The sequence below is a fragment of the Schistocerca serialis genome, chromosome 9 (assembly GCF_023864345.2).
Source record: "Schistocerca serialis cubense isolate TAMUIC-IGC-003099 chromosome 9, iqSchSeri2.2, whole genome shotgun sequence".
Classification (NCBI taxonomy): domain Eukaryota; kingdom Metazoa; phylum Arthropoda; class Insecta; order Orthoptera; family Acrididae; genus Schistocerca; species Schistocerca serialis.
In genome coordinates this window covers 148,670,349-148,690,705 of record NC_064646.1, presented here as the reverse complement: position 1 = coordinate 148,690,705, position 20,357 = coordinate 148,670,349, and the positions used below count along the sequence as shown (strand labels likewise).

The following is a 20,357-nucleotide window of genomic DNA, read 5'->3' as shown; positions in this document are numbered from 1 at the left end:
TGCATGTGGATTTTCGCTGACCCATATTCTGCAGTTGTAGGTGTTCACCATGCCACTGTTATGAAATGTTCACTCGTTGGTGAAGATTATTGTGTTCAGGAATGTCTTGTCGGCCTCTGTTCGATGGAGGATTTCTGCATAGAATTTCCCACGACCAACCTATCTGTATCACAAAAGCGCTGTGCCATTGTGAATCAGTATGGTTTAAAGTGTACATGTCTATGGATTACTCTTAAGCCCGCCCGGTTGGCCGTGCGGTCTAGCCGGCCGCTGTGGCTGTGCGGTTCTAGGCGCTGCAGTCCGGAACCGCGGGACTGCTACGGTCGCAGGTTCGAATCCTGCCTTGGGCATGGATGTGTGTGATGTCCTTAGGTTAGTTAGGTTTAAGTAGTTCTAAGTTCTAGGGGACTGATGACCTAAGATGTTAAGTCCCATAGTGCTCAGAGCCATTTTCGTGCGGTCTAACGCACGGCTTTCCGGGAGGGAAGGAGCGCCGGTCTCCGGCATGAATCCGCCTGGCGGTTTTCCATCTGCCTCGGCAAATGCGGGCTGGTTCCCCTTATTCCGCCTCAGCTACACTATGTCCACGATTGCTGCGCAAACAAGTTCTCCACGTACGCGTACACCACCATTACTCTACCATGTAAACATAGGGGTTACACTCGTCTGGTGTGAGACGTTCCCTGGGGGGTACACTGGGGGCCAAACCGCACAATAACCTTGGGTTCGGCGTTGGGCAGAGGAGAGGTGAAGTGGACTGCGGTAGTCGTCGTGGGGTTGTGGACCACTGCGGCTGCGGCGGGGGATGGAGCCTCTCCATCGTTTCTAGGTCCCCGGTTAACATAACATAACATAACATAACATGCATTACTCGCCAAACACACTTTTGTGGAATGCCAGTGTGAAATTTATGCCGAACAGCTGTTGCAGAGTTCGTTTCATGGAACCAAAACACATAGCGTGCATGCTCCCCATCAGTGAAAGTAGCCATTTTGACCGTGCACTAATCTGGCGCTAATGGTGGCGCATTGGGGTACTGATATACTACGTGAATCAAACTTGCGGTTGTTTGCTACAAAATGACACACCTACCGATTCTGTAAAGTGGTAAAGTCGTTTCGACTCATCCTGCATAATGATAACAACGATTAGAAGAAAACGAAGAGGGCATCAAATGAGACGACTGCTTGGAAAGCTATACGTGAAGACCTGCCGTAACACAGAGCACTGATGATGATGGTGTTAAGGATGATGTTGGTTGGTTGGGTGGAGAAGGGACCAGACTACGCGGTCATCAGTCCGTCTGACCTTGGAATAACTAAAACCGATAAAAATACCATATTAGAAGAGGGAACTAGAATGGCCATAAATGACAAATTATTGACAGCTGTAATGGTTCTTTATTTATGTGACCATTACGGCACTCCAATTCCAGTTCTCGATACCAGTAATATCGTATTACTTTTCTGCGAAGTAACAGGCATATTTTTGTGACAATATTCACATTTGGTTTCATTAATGTATAGGTACTCCGATTTATCGATATATTACAGTGATATGGTTCTTGCGTGTATTCATTTCTCTGAGACTGTCATAATCTTTGACTTACTTGTAACCGTTTTGGCGCGAATGCGCACAGAGTAATCTTTGTTTCACTTTGCTTTGTTTTTTTCGCTTTGTAAAAGAACAGTCAAGTCTTGCACTTGGTTAAAGTGGAAATTAAATATATGAAGACTGATACAAAACTGTTTTCTTGATGATGTGACAATTAAGAAGAAGTATATGTGAATTTACAAGAAGTTTAATAACAATGTGGATCGTGAACACCAATTCAAATATTATTTCTACCATAGCATTGTTCTGATCTGGGATTGTTTGATCATTAAGAATTTCCTGAAAAACGCATTTGTTAGGTCTTCAAATATTGCTAAAATACAGATCTGGACCTTCTAGCAGTCAAAATGGAATCACTCTAGAATCAACAAGATGAGCCATAACAACTTCGACGAAATCTACGTGGGAATCCATTCAAGATAAGTGCCAAAATTAATGACTTTTTTCACAGTGACTTCATTTCTTCCATTCTGACGAACCACCCACAGTCAATAACTTTGTTGTTGCCCGATAAAGCGAACATATGCTGCGTGAGCAATATTATTATTCTGATTTCTAATCTACTTTGCGAGTGGTGGTATTGTTAGACAGGGAAGGGAAAAAAAGGGCGGAAGAAGAGGGGAAGGAAAGAAAGTGACTAATGACAGGGGCGTGAAGGAAGGAGCACAGGTAGACACGAGAGACGCTCAAGAAATGACAGACGCAGTAAGGAAAGGAGTGGGAAGGCAGAGGGCTGGGGTGGACCACCGAGCCCAATTGGAGCCAATCAAATCGGGGCGAAGTGGAGAGCAAGAGGGCCTGCCATCCCCTCCACTCACCGATAAGGTGGAAGGTCGCTCCCTTAAATAAAGCGACAGAAACCCCCATCACGAATAAAACGTAAAACGAGATTCGCCGCTGAGGTACTGTCAGCCAACACCAGGGGTAGCAAGTCAGGGCAGCTGAAATGGACACTCCAGTAAGATGTGAGCCACAGCCGGCCGGTGTGGCCGAGCGGTTCTAGGCGCTTCAGTCTGGAACCGCGCAACCGCTACGGTCGCAGGTTCGAATCCTGCCTCGGGCATCGATGTGTGTGATGTCCTTAGGTTAGTTAGGTTTAAGTAGTTCTAAGTTCTAGGGGATGATGACCTCTGAAGTTAAGTCCCGTAGTGCTCAGAGCCATTTTTATGAGCCACAGTCAACATCGATCCACAACGACAGAGAGGAGGGTCCTCACAACGGAGGAGATAACCGTGGGTCAGCCAAGTAGGGCTGAAGTGGAGCCGCCAAAGGACGACAGAGGCCTTAAGAGCGGCCGTAAGGAGGACCGCCACGGAGTTGTAGAATCCTCAATCGCCCCGAGCTTGTTCGGCGAAGAAAGAGTGTGCCATTCTGCATCCCAAAGGCCCAAAACCTGACGACGTAATGCCGAGCAAAGGTCTATTTCCGGAATGCCAGTAGCAAGAGATGGCCTGTTATAGTGCGCGTGATTTACGACGGCGGCCGAGTTCAGGTTCGTTCTGCGCATCTGACGTCACAAAACACAGTCAACCAATGAACAGAGGACGACGTTGCCAGAGCTCGATTGCAGTGCAGAGTACGGACGAGTGTCTTCAGTTTTAGATACGTTCAGTCATAAAGAAAATAATTGAACAAAAGCAATGTCTTGATAGCAGACTTTCTTTTATAGAAAGTTTGGAAAAAGCATTCTTTGTACCAGTTGCATCATATTCTATTAATTAATTAAACCAAACAAACAATAAGCCTTCTAAGGTTGGTTGGTTTGGGGAAGGAGACCAGACAGCGTGGTCATCGGTCTCATCGGATTAGGGAAGGATTGGGAAGGAAGTCGGCCGTGCCCTTTCAGAGGAACCATCCCGGCATTTGCCTGGAGTGATTTAGGGAAATCACTAAGCCTTCTAATTCAGGCGATAGCATGGAAAGGTGTTTCTATCATTCTCACAAATCGATTTTTCGCAATAAAGAACAGCGGTAACTGTTTATTTCCTATTGTACTTTGAGGAAACTTCAGTAATTCATAGTCGTACGAACAGTGTTTGTCGGTATTTTGCGTGATGTGTTATAGTCCTCCTGGAGTTCACTGACTAACGAACTGCATTAGCGTAATAGTTAAGGTGTTTGGCTGTCAAGTGCGAGGCCCTAAAAATAAAAATAAAAAAATAAATAAATTAATTAAAAAAAAATAAAGTGCAAGGTACAGAGTTCAAGCGTTGTTCGGTGCTGCTTAATATTTTCTTTATTTAAAAGCAATGTTGAAATGTCTTACAACATGAATTTTATTCGTTCGAATGTAATTTTTTGAAGTTTGTAGTGCTTTCTCTCTTCATTATAATCATAATAAGTTTCCGGTTTTTCTAATTTTGTCCTTCAATATTTTTTTTCACAGCAGTTAAAAACAATGAAAAGGCACACATACAATATTCATGTTATCTGTTTTGTTTGTATATTTTCTCTTCCGCAGTCGCTGTTTTACTATTCATATTGAGATATATTCTTTTGTGACAGAATTAAAAGTATTATTTAGAGCAGAATTTCGGCTCGTTCGTTGCCGAGCTACTTCATTGTTAGACGCAATTCTTTGCTTCCGTGCTTTGGCAACATCATATTCAATGTTTTCGTCGACCTATATTTTGGCAAGTATTTGCTGTCCGTTGTGACAAACACAAATTGTTTGCGCACTGCGCCTCACTGACAATATAGTTTAGTTTCTATGTTTTATTACGTCCACAATTCAGTTTTGCGTACTTCGCTAACTGTGTTTTAATCAGAACGTTTTAGAAAAAAGCGAAATGACTCTGGTATAAATAAAAGTTTTATTACAGTGGCGAAAGACGGAATATTTCTCAGTATTACATACGACACCTATCTGGTACTTAAATTAAATGAGATATTGTTATACAGTAAATTTTATATGAAATTTAGGTATCTTCTCCACATTTCATTCTCAACATTGTAGCAACTAAAATCGACCAAACGGAAAATATACGCTATGGACTTTTACCTCTGCAAACTCTTCAAAATTTCGGTCAATGGTTTACTACATTTAATGCTGCACAATAACTGCGTTGAACATCGAAACAAAAGTAAGTCATTTGTGGGCGGAAGGTATCAGTCAAGAAGATGTGTAAAAATCAAATTTTTGGGCCAAACAGTTTTTGTGTAATCGAATGATAAGTGTGTCAAAGCAGTCGGAACACCATATGTCTGCACAGGCGGGGAGGACGTCTCCGTAGCAACGAAAGGGTTAATGCGGCCGTGGTGGCTTTACTTCATAAACTGTGGGTAAGTTTGCGAACTATACTATACTATGGCGCTGCTTCGCTTGGCGCGTGCGTCGTTTGTAACTGATAACGTAGCAATCTCCCGCGTCGGGGCAGCACCGATTCAAAGGAAGGCCTCGGCGCTTGTCGGTGACGTCACGTCAGGTAGGCGCGGCGAACGCCAGGTCTGTTGCAGGCAGAAACGCCTGGGCGTGCTTATCACTATAAATTTCTTATTTTTGGACAAAATGTTTGGTATTGTTTTGGATTCTGCAGTTCTATTTAGATGAAAGATTTTCTTACTATCGTAAAGCAACAAATGAAGATCATTGTTCTGTATTACTGAATCCTGTCGAAACAAACGTAGATCAAGATGCTTTGCCCCATTGCAAGATTCGAAAATTTTACATTGAGGTAACTATATTTACTTGATCCATTTTGTTATCGAAACTTACCCCAACCCCCTTACAATTAACTCGTTTCTTTTATTTATTTATTTATTTTCGTTTGACGTCGTCACTGGAAATGTGAACTAATTTACATGTGCAAATGTCCAACTGTTGCCAGTCATTAGATTACAGTCGTTTTCAACGAAAGGAATTCTAAACAGGAAACAAAATAGCTTCATACATCGAAAATACTGCTGAGCTTAAAATTTTTTAAACATGCACATTCGAAAAGATAAATATTCCCCTCTTGCAACTGAAAGGAGAAACTTCATAAGATAAAAAAATTTTATTTGATAAAATAAATATCTCTCTTTTGCCTCTTCTTCTGTCCCCCACCCCCTCCCCTAACGCGTACAATCGCAAGATATTTCATTAACATTCAGTGCTCCTCACTGCATAGTCATCCAAGATACCTAAAGAAGAGCGGCAATATGTTCACAGTTTCTTGTAAAAGCAACCCAGTACAAACGTAACTTCCTCAGATTTACAAATAGGGTAAAGAAGCACGAATTCTGTTGCTGCTGGACCATGAAGTTGTTTTTGTATGTCAATCCTTAAAACAGGTGGAAATTTAAGTTCAGGAGTACATTATTTGTTAAGAAGTGTAATGAATTGCACAATTAATTGATTGCAGAAATCTCTCACGAGGGAACCTTCCCATCGCACCCCCCTCAGATTTAGTTATAAGTTGGCACAGTGGATAGGCCTTGAAAAACTGAACACAGATCAATCGAAAAAACAGGAAGAAGTTGTGTGGAACTATGAAAAAAAATAAGCAAAACACACGAACTGAGTAGTCCATGCGCAAGATATGCAACATCAAGGATAGTGTGAGCTCAGGACCGCTGTGGTCCCGTGGTTAGCGTGAGCAGCTGCGGGACGAGAGGTCTTAGGTTCAAGTGTTCCCTCGAGTGAAAAGTTTACTTTTTTATTTTCGCAATGTTATGATCTGTTTGGTCGTTCATTGACGTCCCTGTTCACTGTAACAAGTTTAGTGTCTGTGTTTTGCGACCGCACCGCAAAACCGTGCGATTAGTAGACGAAAGGACGTGCCTCTCCAATGGGAACCGAAAACATTTGATCGCAAGGTCATAGGTCAACCGATTCCTCCACAGTTAAACACGTCTGATATATTCTATACGACTCTGGTGACGGCATGTACGTCACGTGACAGGAATATGTTGTCGACCCACCTAACTTGTACACTTGGTGAATAAGTAAAAAGATTATTCTACCTTGCTCGATTTACGTTTTCTTGTGGATGTGATAATCACTCCCAAGAAAGTGATGAAAACAGAAGAGTTCGGCAGATAATAACTGTCTGAAAATAAACTTTTCACTCGAGGGAAGATTTGAACCTAGGACCTCTCGTTCCGCAGCTGCTCACATTAACCACGGGACCGCGGCGCTCCTGAGCTCACACTGTCCTTGATGTTGCCTATGTTGCCACGGACTACTCAGTTTGTATATTTTGCTTATTTTTTTCATAGTTCCACACAACTTCTTCCTGTTTTCTCGATTGATCTGTGTTCAGTTTTTCAAGGCCTATCCACTGTGCCAACTTATAACTAAATCTGAGGGGGGTGCGATGGGTAGGTTCCCTTGTCAGAACAATGTGTGTTGGTCAGCTACCGCCAATAGTTTCACATTTTCCTGTGTCAGAGAAGGAGACATCACCATTATCAGTATTCCTGCGACAGACCTGGCGTTCGCCGTGCCTAGCTGACGCGACGTCACGAACAAGCGCCGCGGCTTCCTTTGCCTCGGTGTCGGTCTGGGCGGGCGCGCGCGAGCCGCCAAGATAAAAGAATTGAACTATAGTAGCCAATTTGAAGGGTGGTGTTGCTTGCGGTGCAGGCCTACCTGAAGGCGTAGAAGCTGAGCATGAGGCCGGTGGTGCCGACGAAGGAGCGCAGCAGCAGCATGAGGCGGCGGCCGCGCGGGAACACGGGCTCCGCGCGCCACAGCACGATGGGCAGCGCGGGCAGCAGCACGCCGGCGAAGCGGCACGCGGCCAGCTGCATGGGGTGCACCTCGACCAGCCACTTGACGATCACGCTGCACAGCGAGAACAGCAGCGACGACAGCGTGGCCAGCACCAGCCCCAGGTAGGGGCAGCGCGCCGCGCCCGGCCCCGACGACTGCGACGCCGACGCCGACGGCGACGGCGAGGGCGGCGTCTGCCCGCCCGCCCCCGCGCCGCGCCCGGCCGCCTCGTCGTCCGCCTCCACCAGCTGCTGCAGCTCCAGCTGCTCGGGCATGCCGGCGCACTCCTGCGGCCGCGCCCTCAGCCTGCGCACCGACAAGGGGGGCACCTCTCAGTACTGTCAGCAATGCGGCGGCGAATCGGCGTGTTCTCTCACGCGCTATACACTACTGGCCATTAAAATTGCTACGCCAAGAAGAAAAGCAGATGATAAACGGGTATTCATTGGACTAATATATTATACTGGAACTGACATGTGATTACATTTTCACGCAATTTGGGTGCATAGATCCTGAGCAATCAGTACCCAGAACAACCACCTCTGGCCGTAATAACGGCCTTGATTCGCCTGGGCATTGAGTCAAACAGAGATTGGATGGCGTGTACAGGTACAGCTGCCCATGCAGTTTCAACACGATACCACAGTTCATCAAGAGTAGTGACTGGCGTATTATGACGAACCAGTTGCTTGGTCACCATTGACCAGACGTTTTCAATTGGTGAGAGATCTGGAGAATGTGCTGGCCAGGACAGCAGTTGAACATTTTCTGTATCCAGAAAGGCCCGTACAGGATCTGCAACATTCGGCTATGCACTATCCTGCTGAAATGTAGGGTTTTGCAGGGATCGAATCAAAGGTAGAGCCACGGGTCGTAACACATCTAAAATGTAACGTCCACTGTTCAAAGTGCCGTCAATGAGAACAAGAGGTGACCGAGACTTGTAACCAATAGCACCCCATACGATCACGCCGGGTGATACGACAGTATGGCGTTGACGAATACACGCTTCCAATGTGCGTTCACCGCGATGTCGCCAAACACGGATGCGACCATCACGATGCTGTAAACAGAACCGGGATTCATTCGAAAAAATGACGTTTTGCCATTCGTGCACCCAGGTTCGTCGTTGAGTACACCATCGCAGGCGCTCCTGTCTGTGATGCAGCGTCAAGGGTAACCGCAGCCATGGTTCCCGAGCTGATAGTCCATGCCGCTGCAAACGTCGTCGAACTGTTCGTGCAGATGGTTGTTGTCTTGCAAACGTCCCCATCTGTTGACTCAGGGATCGAGACGAAGCTGCACGATCCGTTACAGCCATGCGGATAAGATGCCTGTCATCTCGGCTCCTAGTGATACGAGGCCGTTGGGATCCAGCACGGCGTTCCGTATTACCCTCCTGAACTCACCTATTCCATATTCTGCTAACAGTCATTGGATCTCGACCAACGCGAGCAGCATTGTCGCGATACGATAAACCCCAATCGCGATAGGCTACAATCGGACATTTACCAAAGTCGGAAACGTGATGGAACGCATTTCTCCTCCTTACACGAGGTATCACAATAGCGTTTCACCAGCAACGCCGGTCAACTGCTGTTGCTGTATGAGAAATCGGTTGGAAACCTTCCTCATGTCAGCACGTTGTAGGTGTCGCCACCGACGTGAACCTTGTGTGAATGCTCTGAGAAGCTAATCATTTGCATATCACAGTATCTTCTTCCTGTCGGTTAAATTTCGCGTCTGTAGCGTGTCATCTTCGTGGTGTAGCAATTTTAATGGGCAGTAGTGTATATACCAGGTTCGGCTATAAAATAACGTATAATTTCGAAGAAACCTTGAGTCTCAAAGCTGCGGCGTTGTGTATCGGAGTTGCGCCCACACCAGCGATACTGATGTGATAAAACTCATGGGATAACAATACGCACATGCATCTCTCAGAGAGGTCACAGTTCGTAGTGATAGACGGTAAATCACCGAGTAGAACAGAAGTGATATCTGGCGTTCCGCAAGGTAGTGTCATTGTCCCTCTGCTGTTCCTGATTTACATAAATGATCTAGGTGATAATCTGGATTGTTTGCATATGACACTGTAATTTACCGTCTAGTAAAATCATCAGACGATCAATTCCAATAACAAAATGATCTAGAGAGAATTTCTGTATGGTGCGAAAAGTGGCAATTGGCACTAAACAAAGAAAGTGTGAGGTCATCCACATGGGTACTAAAAGAAATCCGACAAATTTTGAGTATACGCTATATCGCACAAACCTAACGGCTGTCAATTCGACAAAATACCTAGGGCTTACAATTACGAGCAACTTAAATTAGAAAGACCACATAGGCAATATTGTGGGGAAGAGGAAACAAAGACTGAACTTTGTTGGTAGTACACTTACATGGGACAAACCCACTAAAGAGACAACCTACATTACACTTGGTAGTCCTCTGCTGGAATACTGCTACGCGATATGGGACCCTTACCAGGTAGGATTGACGGAAGACATCGAAAAAGTGCAAGGAAGGGCAGCTCGTTTCGTGTTATCGCGGAATAGGGGTGAGAGTGTCACTTGGATGACACACGAGTTGAGGTGGCATTCATTGAAACAAAGGCGGTTTTCTTTGCGACGAGATCTACACTCCTGGAAATTGAAATAAGAACACCGTGAATTCATTGTCCCAGGAAGGGGAAACTTTATTGACACATTCCTGGGGTCAGATACATCACATGATCACACTGACAGAACCACAGGCACATAGACACAGGCAACAGAGCATGCACAATGTCGGCACTAGTACAGTGTATATCCACCTTTCGCAGCAATGCAGGCTGCTATTCTCCCATGGAGACGATCGTAGAGATGCTGGATGTAGTCCTGTGGAACGGCCTGCCATGCCATTTCCACCTGGCGCCTCAGTTGGACCAGCGTTCGTGCAGGACGTGCAGACCGCGTGAGACGACGCTTCATCCAGTCCCAAACATGCTCAATGGGGGACAGATCCGGAGATCTTGCTGCCCAGGGTAGTTGACTTACACCTTCTAGAGCACGTTGGGTGGCACGGGATACATGCGGACGTGCATTGTCCTGTTGGAACAGCAAGTTCCCTTGCCGGTCTAGGAATGGTAGAACGATGGGTTCGATGACGGTTTGGATGTACCGTGCACTATTCAGTGTCCCCTCGACGATCACCAGTGGTGTACGGCCAGTGTAGGAGATCGCTCCCCACACCATGATGCCGGGTGTTGGCCCTGTGTGCCTCGGTCGTATGCAGTCCTGATTGTGGCGCTCACCTGCACGGCGCCAAACACGCATACGACCATCATTGGCACCAAGGCAGAAGCGACTCTCATCGCTGAAGACGACACGTCTCCATTCGTCCCTCCATTCACGCCTGTCGCGACACCACTGGAGGCGGGCTGCACGATGTTGGGGCGTGAGCGGAAGACGGCCTAACGGTGTGCGGGACCGTAGCCCAGCTTCATGGAGACGGTTGCGAATGGTCCTCGCCGATACCCCAGGAGCAACAGTGTCCTTAATTTGCTGGTAAGTGGCGGTGCGGTCCCCTACGGCACTGCGTAGGATCCTACGGTCTTGGCGTGCATCCGTGCGTCGCTGCGGTCCGGTCCCAGGTCGACGGGCACGTGCACCTTCCGCCGACCACTGGCGACAACATCGATGTACTGTGGAGATCTCACGCCCCACGTGTTGAGCAATTCGGCGGTACGTCCACCCGGCCTCCCGCATGCCCACTATACGCCCTCGCTCAAAGTCCGTCAACTGCACATGCGGTTCACGTCCACGCTGTCGCGGCATGCTACCAGTGTTAAAGACTGCGATGGAGCTCCGTATGTCACGGCAAACTGGCTGACACTGACGGCGGCGGTGCACAAATGCTGCGCAGCTAGCGCCATTCGACGGCCAACACCGCGGTTCCTGGTGTGTCCGCTGTGCCGTGCGTGTGATCATTGCTTGTGCAGCCCTCTCGCAGTGTCCGGAGCAAGTATGGTGGGTCTGACACACCGGCGTCAATGTGTTCTTTTTTCCATTTCCAGGAGTGTATTTACGAAATTTCTATCACCAACTTTCTCTTCCGAATGCGAAAATATTTTGCTGACAGCCACCTATGTAGGGAGAAATGATCAACATGATAAAATAAGAGAAATCAGAGCTCGAACGGAAAGATTTAGGTGTTCTTTTTTCCCACGCGCCATTCGTGAGTGGAATGGTAGAGAAGAAGTATGATAATGGTTCGATGCATCCTCTGCCAGGCACTTAAGTGTGAAGTGCAGAGTAACCATGTAGATGTTGATGCAGATAGCGGTACCTACGCGTACACAAGATATAAAAGGGCAAATAATTGGCGGAGCTGTCATTCGTACTCCGGTGAGTCATGCGAAAAGGTTTCCGACGAGATTACCGTCGCACGATGGGAACTAACAGACTCTGAACGCGGAATGGTAGTTGGAGCTAGAAGCATGGGATATTCCGTTTCGGATATCGTTAGGCAATTCAATATTTCCAGATCCACAGTGTCAAACGTGTGCTGCGAATACTAATTTTAGGTGTTACTTCTCATCACAAACGACGCAGTGGCCGACAGCCTTCACTTAACGACCGAGAGCAGCGGCGTAGAGCTCTCAGTGCTAACATACAAGCAACACTGCGTGAAATGACCGCAGAGATCAATGCGGGACATACGATGAACGGGGCAAAATTTCTCGTTAATGGACTATGGCAGCAGACGACCGAGCAAGTGCCTTTGCTAACAGCACAAAATCGCCTGCAGCGCCTCTCCTGGGCTTGCGATCATATCGGTTGGACGCTAGCCTAATGATGTAGGCTGTTTTTACGTCGAATGGACTGAGTCCTCCTGTCCAACTGAGCCGATCACTGACAGGAAATGGTTGCGTTCGGCTACTTGGTGACCGTCTGCGGTCATTCATGGACTTCATGTTCTCACACAAAGATGGAACTGTCACCGGGCCACAGTTGTTCGCTACTCCTTTGAACAACATCTGGACATTTTAAAAATGGTTCAAATGGCTCTGAGCACTATGGGACTTAACATCTTAGGTCATCAGTCCCCTAGAACTTAGAACTACTTAAACCTAACTAACCTAAGGACATCACACACATCCATGCCCGAGACAGGATTCGAACCTGCGACCGTAGCAGTCGCGCAGTTCCGGACTGAAGCGCCTAGAACCGCACGGCCACCGCGGCCGGCGGACATTTTAACCGAATGATTTGGCCACCCAGATAGTCCGATATGAATCCCGTCGAACATTTACGGAACATAATCGACAGATCAATTCGTGCACAAAATTGTGCTCCGGTAACACTATCGCAATTGTGGAGGTTGTAGAGGCAGCATGGCTCAGAACTTCCGCGGGGAACTTCCAATGACTTGTAGGGTTCATACGACGTCGAGCTGCTGCACTGTGCCGGACAAAATGAGGTCCGACACGATAATGAGAGGTGGCCCATGGCTTTGTCACCTCAGTGTGTGTCGACCGTTCGACTCTCGTAGCGGCATGTGTGGGCACTGTTTTGCTTGTTGACAAGGAAATGCTGTGAATAATCACGAGCGAATCTTTTGTAACAGCGAGCTCTAACACCCTTACGTGGAGCAATTTAATCCCAGTTTACGTACAGTAGATAAAAACTTACTGCTCTGTTGGAAATACGGTTTACTGCCGAACCAAGATCAGAGAGATTACGTGGATTGTTGTGGTGAATCATGTGCGAAACTCTAATATATCGTAGACTTCCCATTCGAGCTGTACTGCACGAAACGCTAAAAATGGACCTCGACTGGAAGAAATACTCTGTTCGAAAACACTAATTTCAGCATTGATAAAACCGTAATTATCGTCTCACGCTGGATAACAGATTATACGTTGCAAGAACTGCTTCACAAAGTGAACTGTCAGCGAATACCGTCTGTGACCATTATGGATCTTATAGGGGACTGTTCTAAGTAACTGTAAATAACAAAAATGTTCCCGTCGACAGGGTCAACAAGATTGTAGAAAATTACGCGTCGCACATAGCTATTCGTAAATAGCCTTAAAAATGAGGCAGAACATGTCTGGGTGTTCGGTGAGGTCGAAAGGTAAGCAAGAAAGTGTTTTATACTTCGAGTTTGCTCTCGGGGTAAGACAACGATACTGCCATTTGGTAAGCATTTCGTTCTTCTAGGTACAACTATGATAACTGACGGCTTCAAATAGTATCAAAAATTGAAGAATGAGGCTGTCGATTACGAGTTTGAGAATCGCTCAATAGACTTTGTATCTACAGACGATTCATCCGTCCACAGCCAAAAAACTGAGCGATTGTGGAAATCATTAAAATCACTTTTTTAAGAGAGAGGGCCAACTGGAGGAGACAGATGAACTATACATTTTCCAACAGCTGTGTTTTCATTATTTACGACTATCAGGAAAATCCCATCCGTGTGACACTCTCCCTATATTAAGAGACATTTCATGAGTTTGCCCCCGGATACGGAAAGAATGGGATGCTCCCAGCTGCCCACACCTTACGTGACATAACCCACGCTGAGGATGTCGTTGGCGATTACTAACTCCTTCATTACGCTGCTAAAAGTGACAGTAGTACACACATCAAAAAAAGTTTTGCATCACCTTGGTTCCGAGAGTTTCGGAACCTGTACAGAAATCTGGAATAGAAATCGACATAAACATCATTTCCGCCCTTTTATTGCTCATGAAAACCACACATTGCATGTTGGACCACCATAAAGAGAGACCCTCAGAGGTGGTGGTCCAGATTGCTCTGAACACTGGTACCTCTAATAGTAGCACGTCCTCTTGCATTGATGCACGCCTGTATTCGTCCTGGCATACAATCCACAAGTTCATAAAGGATCTGTAGGTCCAGATTGTCCCACTCCTCAACAGCGAATCGGCATAGATCCATCACAGTGGTTGGTGGGTCACGTCGTCCATAAACAGCCCTTTTCAATCTATCGCAGACATGTCGATTGGGTTAATGTCTGGAGAGCATGGCGGCCACGCTAGTCGAGTGTTATCCTGCAGGAAGTCATTCACAAGATGTGCACGATGGTGGAGCAATCTATCGCCCATGAAGACGATTGCCATGCCAGTATGCTGCTGATATGGTTGTACTATTGGTCGGAGGACGGCATTCACGTATCGTATAACCGTTACGACGCCTTCCATGACTACCAGCGGCGTACGTCAGCCCCACATAATGTCACCCCAAAAGATCAGAGGACCTCCGCCTTGCTGCACTCGTTGACTGGGTTGCCTCCAAACACGTCTCCGACGACTGTCTGGTTGAAGGCGTATGCGACACTCATCGGTGAAGAGAACGTGATGCCAATTCTGAGCGGTCCATTCGGCATGTTGTGGGGTCCATCTGTACCGCGCTGCATGGCGTCGTGGTTGCAAAGATGGACCTCGCCATGGACGTCGGGAGTGAAGTTGCGCATCATCCAGCCTACTGCGCATAGACTGAGTCATACCACGACGTCCTGTGGCTGCACGAAAAGCATTATTCAACATGGTGTCGTTGCTCTCAGGGTTCCTCCGTGCCATAATCCGTAGGCAGCGGTCATCCACTGCAGTGGTAGCCCTCGGGCGGTCTGAGAGAAGCATGTAATCGACAGTTCCGGTCTCTCTGTATCTCCTCCATGTCCGAACAACATCGCTTTGGTTCACTCCGAGACGCCTGGAAACTTCCCTTGGTGAGAGCCCTTCCTGGCACAAAGTAACAATGCGGACGCGATCAAACCACGGGATTGACCGTCTAGGCGAGGTTGAACTACCTTCCTGGTGGAATGACTGGACGTGATCGGCTGTCGGACCCCCTCCGTCTAGTAGGCGCTGCTCATGCGTGATTCTTTACATCTTTGTGCGCGTTTAGTGACATCACTGAACAGTCAAAGAGACTGTGTCTGTGATACAATACCCACAGTTAACGTCTATCTTCAGGAGTTCTGGGAACCGGGATGGTGCAAAACATTTTTTGATGTGTGTGTTATACGGTTTATTTGTTCATTACATTCATTTTAGCCACGTTCGTCATTTATCATCTAAGTTTTCATCGCCACGTTCGTCATTTATCGTCTGAGTTGTCAACGCGCAAAACGATATCCAAACCTATCGCCACGGCAGTCTAACGTTCGCTACATATCGCTCGCATTCTGAGCGGCACTTCAATGCCCAAGGCTTCTTGGAAACTAACAAATAACTCGATTACTGCTGTTAAACATATTTTTTTCAAAAATATACTTAGTTATTGTCACCCTCAATATATTCCCCTCGTCTATCCACCATGCGAGTTTTCCACTGATGGAAACAGTGATGGAAACCTTTCTCTGTGACCTCCTTGATGACGCGTACTGCTTTTTCTTTCATTGCTTCAACGGACTGAAATCTTTTTGCTCTTAACGGAGATCTGCCACTGGGCAATAGATAAAGGTCACGTGATGCTAAACCTCTTGCCAGACAGCGGCGTATGAGCCGGTGCGCTGTCTTGAACCAGAATCCGAAACTTTTTCTTCTACGTTCAGCTCGGTTTCTTCATATTTTCTCAGAGTGGAGCAAGATCCTCAAGTTAATAATGTTGATTAATAGTCTGACCTTAACGAACCGACTGAAGATAGACATATCAATTAATATCGAAAACATCTAATCATCAACCGCTTCGATATTGATTTGCTCATTTGAGCTTTTTCGTTCACAGTGAAGTTGGGCCCTTTCAATGCACAGGCTGGCGCTTAGTTTCTGGAACGTAAGTAAAAAAACCAAGACTGGTCACGTGTCTCACTATTACCAAGAAATTAGCATCATTTTCAATAGTGTTCAAAGTGTCAGTACATAAATTTTCAAGAGCTTTTTATTCGATGGTGAGAATTTTCGGCACCGGTTTCGCGCACGTTTTTCTCAGGTTAAATCGTTTATGTAAAATTTGACTCACACATTGTTTGTCAATTCCTAGTTTCAGCAATCGACAGAATAATCAACCGGTGATCAGGTCGAAGCAAATTACTTACCTTTTTTAAAAAAGATAGGTTTGAGTAGCAGGTTTTTCCAGGTTTCATGTGAAACTTCACGACAATTCGTTGCTACATTATTGTACTTACCATTTTACCGGCAAAACAAAATACACAGCTCTTACACAAACGAAGGCCACGGCAACACTGATTTGACTGCAGACCCCAAAGATGCCGCATTAACTGAGAAGGATTCACGCCTCTCAGCAATTGGTGGTTCGTCTTTGGCGTAAGTGCTCTTAATCTGTGAAAACACCGGTCTCGTTATTTTGTAGCCACACATCGTAACGCAGACCAGCAGAGTGCATGCAATATTACATGGTCCCTAGCTGCGTAAAAAGCGTGGAGGGAGAGGGGACAACGGTAGTGGTGGGGGTCGATTGCTGGGGGACAGCGCGGTAGGGGAGTAGTAGTTCCATAGCTTAAGCCTTCATACAAACGAGTATCTAACACATCTTGAAAGCTACAGTAAGCGAATCTACACTCCTGGAAATTGAAATAAGAACACCGTGAATTCATTGTCCCAGGAAGGGGAAACTTTATTGACACATTCCTGGGGTCAGATACATCACATGATCACACTGACAGAACCACAGGCACATACACACAGGCAACAGAGCATGCACAATGTCGGCACTAGTACAGTGTATATCCACCTTTCGCAGCAATGCAGGCTGCTATTCTCCCATGGAGACGATCGTAGAGATGCTGGATGTAGTCCTGTGGAACGGCTTGCCATGCCATTTCCACCTGGCGCCTCAGTTGGACCAGCGTTCGTGCTGGACGTGCAGACCGCGTGAGACGACGCTTCATCCAGTCCCAAACATGCTCAATGGGGGACAGATCCGGAGATCTTGCTGCCCAGGGTAGTTGACTTACACCTTCTAGAGCACGTTGGGTGGCACGGGATACATGCGGACGTGCATTGTCCTGTTGGAACAGCAAGTTCCCTTGCCGGTCTAGGAATGGTAGAACGATGGGTTCGATGACGGTTTGGATGTACCGTGCACTATTCAGTGTCCCCTCGACGATCACCAGTGGTGTACGGCCAGTGTAGGAGATCGCTCCCCACACCATGATGCCGGGTGTTGGCCCTGTGTGCCTCGGTCGTATGCAGTCCTGATTGTGGCGCTCACCTGCACGGCGCCAAACACGCATACGACCATCATTGGCACCAAGGCAGAAGCGACTCTCATCGCTGAAGACGACACGTCTCCATTCGTCCCTCCATTCACGCCTGTCGCGACACCACTGGAGGCGGGCTGCACGATGTTGGGGCGTGAGCGGAAGACGGCCTAACGGTGTGCGGGACCGTAGCCCAGCTTCGTGGAGACGGTTGCGAATGGTCCTCGCCGATACCCCAGGAGCAACAGTGTCCCTAATTTGCTGCGAAGTGGCGGTGCGGTCCCCTACGGCACTGCATAGGATCCTACGGTCTTGGCGTGCATCCGTGCGTCGCTGCGGTCCGGTCCCAGGTCGACGGGCACGTGCACCTTCCGCCGACCACTGGCGACAACATCGATGTACTGTGGAGACCTCACGCCCCACGTGTTGAGCAATTCGGCGGTACGTCCACCCGGCCTCCCGCATGCCCACTATACGCCCTCGCTCAAAGTCCGTCAACTGCACATACGGTTCACGTCCACGCTGTCGCGGCATGCTACCAGTGTTAAAGACTGCGATGGAGCTCCGTATGCCACGGCAAACTGGCTGACACTGACGGCGGCGGTGCACAAATGCTGCGCAGCTAGCGCCATTCGACGGCCAACACCGCGGTTCCTGGTGTGTCCGCTGTGCCGTGCGTGTGATCATTGCTTGTACAGCCCTCTCGCAGTGCCCGGAGCAAGTATGGTGGGTCTGACACACCGGTGTCAATGTGTTCTTTTTTCCATTTCCAGGAGTGTATAAACGATCGCATTAATAACTTAAGCGAGTACAGCAAATACCTCGACACGTCAACCGTTTACTATAGAAAACACGATGAGTAGGCGATTACTCTGAAACTGCAACAGAGGGGGGGGGGGGGGGGGGGGGAGGGGGGGGGAGCACTTTTTTCGCCTGTTGTGTACTGTGGCGTAGCGCCGTATACCGATCCTGCCTTGCAGGAGGTTATGTGGGAGATGTGTCTCAGAGCTGCATAGTGACAGAAGATGACGTGAGACTGGACGCGCACGTAGTTTATGTATCAGCCGATAGAGGACTGTATTGGATAGGGGACTGAGATTTAGTTTCGATTGTGCCCACTAGAGTGCACTAAAATAATAGAATGTTTTTCATAAACTGTTCTAGTATTTTCATAAAGTGTTGTTATGCCTTTTTGTGTAGGTAAAATGTTATAATTGTGTTTTAGCAGTATGAATGATGCGTGAGTATGGTTTAAGGTTAATATAAAGATAACTGTTTAACGTGTTATGTAGTGGGATTTAGTGTGGGAACATTTCGAAGAAGTAAGGATGTGGACAAAGGGGATCTTTGTAGAATCGATTTGTAAAGTAAGTTTATGGTAAAGGGAAAGTTAATTCAGTTATAAATAACAATAGTAAATAACTTTATGCATAAACCAAACTTCAGCATATTAGATAATTACGTCGGTAAAAAGTGCAGTCGTTAGGTTTACTATTTTGCGATTGGTTATTGATGAAAAGCGCGGACTGACGCGGCAGAATGTTGTTTTGCTATTGGCTGTTGAGTAAACTGACCGATGGTAAAGCAATATTCTTCGCGCGCTTTTCTCTGTTGGTAGAGAAGACTTAGAGCATTTCTATAGAGGGGTCGGAGCCTAGCCATGAAACAGTTCGGACGTGTGTAGTAGTAGTTCCGATAGATATGATAAGTTGCCGGATCCAATAGTGTTTCATACATCAAAAGTGTTGTAAAGTGACGGCGTAATAATTTCGATGGGTGTGCAGAAATTTCGGAATTTTTAAGTGAATTTTGTGACGAGAAAAGACATAAATTCCGCGTGGCTATTGAGCAGGTCGGTGGCTAAAAACTGACTGCATTAGGTACCGACAGACTTAATATTTGTCGAGCATTCTCAGTCAAAAGCAATCCGTATTTTTGTAGCTATTACGTTTTTGGGAAATGCAAAACCATAAACTTGCTAACGTGAGTGAAAGGGATTGTGAGTGACTGTGTTAAGACTAGCACGGGCTTGGCAGTGATACTTGTTCACCTAAGTTTCAGAATATATTAAAGACAAAATTTCCAACCTTTCATTTCCAGTGAAAACTTTCTCCCGAAACGTAGATTAGTGACTTTAATTGAAGCCTGGTTCACATCGAAGTACAGTAGGTTTCGCTCGGCTTCCCTACTGATGACATGCTGAGACAATGTTCACAGGAAGGTGCAGGTTCGTCGTAAAGGGTCGGAAGGAACTTCGCCGCCGCAGTACACTTCTCGTTCTTTCGCTTGTTGCCATGTTAAAATTATCTCCTTTTCCCATACCACAGCAGTGTTATACACTTTCACCTCACTAACACGCTAACGCGATAGCAACTGCGATAGAATCCTGAAACAGTTTACCATTAATCAATCAAGTGAAAACAAGTATGGTCAATAGCATATGAAAAGCTCACGTTCAGTATAAAAATAGAAGTGTAATTCCATCATTTATGTTGCTGCAGAACCATACTAATTCTCATTCAACCAGCTGTTGATGGCCCTTCAGAGAATTACATTATTTCATTGAAAAAAGTATGTAATCACTCGTATATTGCAGTAGGTAAGGAAGTTTGAAATGTTGTATATGTGGCAAAAAACTCTCCGCTTTGCATGCTATCATTTACCAAATATTCACTTTGGTATCTCGAACCGTTTATGAGATGTGTGAGAATGGTATGAATATTTCACTTCCACTCTATCGCTTGCACATACGTTTGGAAGTGAATGTACTGCATACAGACCATTTTCTCGAGACTAGCGACAGGTATTGATCTTCTCTCAAGTTTAAAGAAAATTGTTACGGCGTAAAGTCACGAGCCGGCACGCCAGTCGGTAA

At 46.6% G+C, this 20,357-nt stretch overlaps 1 protein-coding gene across 1 annotated transcript in view; it reads right to left on the bottom strand.

Annotated features, from left to right (window-relative positions):
- LOC126419127 (solute carrier family 35 member G1) overlaps window positions 1–20,357 on the bottom strand; it is a 611,097-nt gene that overhangs the window by 84,875 nt on the left and 505,865 nt on the right. Inside the window, exon 3 of the mRNA XM_050086230.1 lies at window positions 7,187–7,615. Within this exon, the coding sequence (XP_049942187.1) occupies window positions 7,187–7,584 (398 nt within the window). The 5' untranslated portion in view covers window positions 7,585–7,615. The remainder of the gene's footprint in view (window positions 1–7,186; window positions 7,616–20,357) is intronic.